Raw genomic sequence first — 2,921 nt, 5'->3', positions numbered from 1 at the left:
AGCCAGGAGTCGTCCTGAAATGGGAAACCTAATGCAGGCTGCTTGGTGTGTTGTGGGTCTCCTCTGAGGTTAATATTTTGTGAAGTGGGTGTAGAGGTTCACCTGAGGTAGCCGATCTGAACAAGCAAGGCTTACTTGTTCAGCATTTCATACTCATCCCCGTGCTAAGGCAGCTTCCCTCTAAAACCCCTCTCTAATTTTGCCTTTCAGATTTTCTGGTCTCCAGCACTGAACAACAATGCTGTCTGCTATGGAGGCATCAGAGGTGGGAGAGGAAGGGGAAATCTTGCGCTATGAGGAAACAGAAGATGACAATGTCAGGTGAGTCCTGTCTCCCAACATGGCACAGACACAGTCTTGGGAAAGGCAGGAGACCTTCCCAGTAAAGGAGTGATCTTTCTGCTCATCTGAAAAGAAGTGAGGGACTCCAGTAGGTGATTAATGAAATGTGCAATAAAATCTGTTTAATCAAAATGTACTGGAAGGATAGGGAGGAGAGATCTGGCTAAGGCTCACAATGAGCAATTGTTTTTTTAGTCTCTGCTATCAAACTCACATTTCAGAAATGCTTTGACCATTTGGCAGTTGTGTTCGTGCCAAGGTGAGTCAGTTTTCCAGGGCTTGCTGGGCAAGTCTCATGTGATAGCAGCTCCTTGTTTTGAAAGATGACTCTAGTGGTGACCTCTGCTCCAGTGAGCTGCCTCCCTTGTCTTTGCAGAACATCCACTGGTCTAGGCGAGGATCTTTTCTTGGAGGTTAGTTCCAATTCACACCTGTGCTCTAAAAGCTGAGCCTTCAGACTTGGAAAATGGGAAGGGTGAATAGGGCACTTCCCAGAACACCTCAATAGGCTGGCTGACTTGTCTTTGACTTGACAGGCTCGCTTTGAGGAGAAGTTGGTGCTACCTGGCTCTGTCAGCACATCCGCTGTTGGCTGCAGTGTTCAGCCATTCAGTGTGTCTGGAGTGTTCAAAGTCTGCCTCTTACAGCTAATACGAACATGCTCTCTGTAGAAAATTAGTCATAAAAACTGTAGGGTGCACTTTGGCAGTGTTGAGTGAGTGTACATGCTGATGTCTCTGTACCAAACTCCAGGGCGGTGCAGTGGCTGTAACCTAAAATCATAGATCATTATTTATTTATCTTTTTAAGAAAGACAACTTGTAGAAAACTGTAACGGCAATGTGATCCAGGATACATAAATTTCTTAAGGGTGTTCTTACTCTGTTTAGCCATTAGACCCTCTTCTGCAGTTGCTACTCAAGTCAGAAAAACTAGAGTCCTGCCTGTGTATGTATCTGCTCTTACCTGAGCCTTTCTCCTCCTCCAGAGAGACCAAGGAGGATAGCACCAAGGCTCCTTTAGCCTGCCCCAGGAGTTGCTCTTCATATGCTTGAGGCTTTCTTTTGTAGTATTTTTGGGGCTTACTTAGATGAGAAGCAGAAGTAACAGCGCAGGGATCAAGAGATCCTTGGTAATTACTTTGGCATCTCAGGCCTGAGCCCCTGGTGAGCTCCAGCCCTCCCAGAACAGCACATCTCGTTGGCACGTGGGTGCCGGCAGCTGTGAAAGGAGCCTCTGGCTGCTGCCACCACCCTGCTGCTTCCTCCTGGTGGTGGCAGCCTGTGGGATCCCACCTCGTACCTTCTCCCAGCTGGTTCCGAGACAGTAGGGAGTAGGGGTGATCCCTCCAAACAAAGTGGGGACAAACTCATTCCTGTGTGTGGGAGTAGGGTGAAAGTAGCTCTCCCTGTTTGCCTGCAGTCCCACCGACCTGTCCGAGCTGCTGAAGGAGGGGACTAAGGAATCCCATGACCGTGCAGAGAACACTCAGTTTGTCAAAGACTTTCTGAAAGGACGGATCAAGAAGAAGCTCTTCAAGGTGAGTGCTGCTCTGCTTCCATGGCAGAGAAGCTCTTGGCATACCCAGCAACTCTGCAGCAGAACCCCACAGCCCTGCGTGTAGGGGATGGAGGGGGTGATCCAGGCTGAGTAGTCAAAACTTGTCCTGCCTGGTGTATCCTTCAGCTGGGAGCCAGCGGGGTGAGGAGTATGCTGGCCCAGCACGAGTTTGATTAGGGGGAAGAGTTGCAAGGTGTGATGTGCTGATCTCTAGTGAAGCGCTTCTCACATTAACCGTTCTTTGTCCGTAGCTGGCCACCGTGGCACTTTACTTCACATACTCTGCTCTGGAAGAGGAAATGGATCGCAACAAGGACAACCCAGTCTTTGCTCCTCTGTATTTCCCCGTAGAGCTTCACCGGAGAGAAGCATTGGTCAAAGACCTGAAATACTTCTATGGAGAAGACTGGAAAGAGAAGATCCAGTGTTCAGAGGCAACTGAGCACTATGTGGACAGAATTCATCATGTGGGACAACATGAGCCAGAGCTGCTGGTGGCTCACGCTTACACACGCTACATGGGCGACCTCTCAGGTGGCCAAGTGCTGAAGAAGGTGGCCCAGAGGGCCCTGAAGTTGCCCAGCACTGAGGAAGGGGTCCAATTCTACGTGTTTGACAACATTTCCAATGCGCAGCAGTTCAAGCAGCTCTACAGAGCAAGGATGAATGCTCTGGACTTGGACAAGAACACCAAGGAAAGGATTGTGGAAGAGGCCAACCGAGCCTTCAAATTTAACATGAAGGTACGAAAGCCCTTGAGCCCCCTCTGTATGGCGGTGCTGCTGCTTTTGGGTCTGGACCAGCTCTTAGGCCCGGGTTAATTCAGTCAGACTGCTCATCCAGGCAGTGGTTTGGGTCTGAGACCACCAGAGGCCCTTCTTCTTGGGGCTGGGGTTCTAATTTCAATAGCTCCTCTGCTGGCTTCTGGAGACGTGGCTCATATTGGGCAGGAGTTCCTCCCTTGCTCCACATCACAGCCAAGCCTTTGGTCAGGGCAAAATTCAGATGACTTCCCTACA

The 2,921-nt window shown here is 49.8% G+C and overlaps 1 protein-coding gene across 1 annotated transcript in view; it reads left to right on the top strand.

The window, feature by feature from the left end:
• Positions 1-214: 214 nt before the first annotated feature.
• The window catches only part of HMOX2 (heme oxygenase (decycling) 2), a 3,522-nt gene continuing 815 nt past the window's right edge, over positions 215-2,921 (top strand). The window contains exons 1-3 of the mRNA XM_009872806.1: positions 215-321; positions 1,765-1,882; positions 2,154-2,645. Of these exons, the coding sequence (XP_009871108.1) occupies positions 239-321; positions 1,765-1,882; positions 2,154-2,645 (693 nt within the window). The 5' untranslated portion in view covers positions 215-238. The remainder of the gene's footprint in view (positions 322-1,764; positions 1,883-2,153; positions 2,646-2,921) is intronic.

This window comes from Apaloderma vittatum, unplaced genomic scaffold, assembly GCF_000703405.1.
Source record: "Apaloderma vittatum isolate BGI_N311 unplaced genomic scaffold, ASM70340v1 scaffold38717, whole genome shotgun sequence".
Lineage (NCBI taxonomy): Eukaryota > Metazoa > Chordata > Aves > Trogoniformes > Trogonidae > Apaloderma > Apaloderma vittatum.
This window is presented reverse-complemented; position numbering and strand designations above follow the sequence as displayed.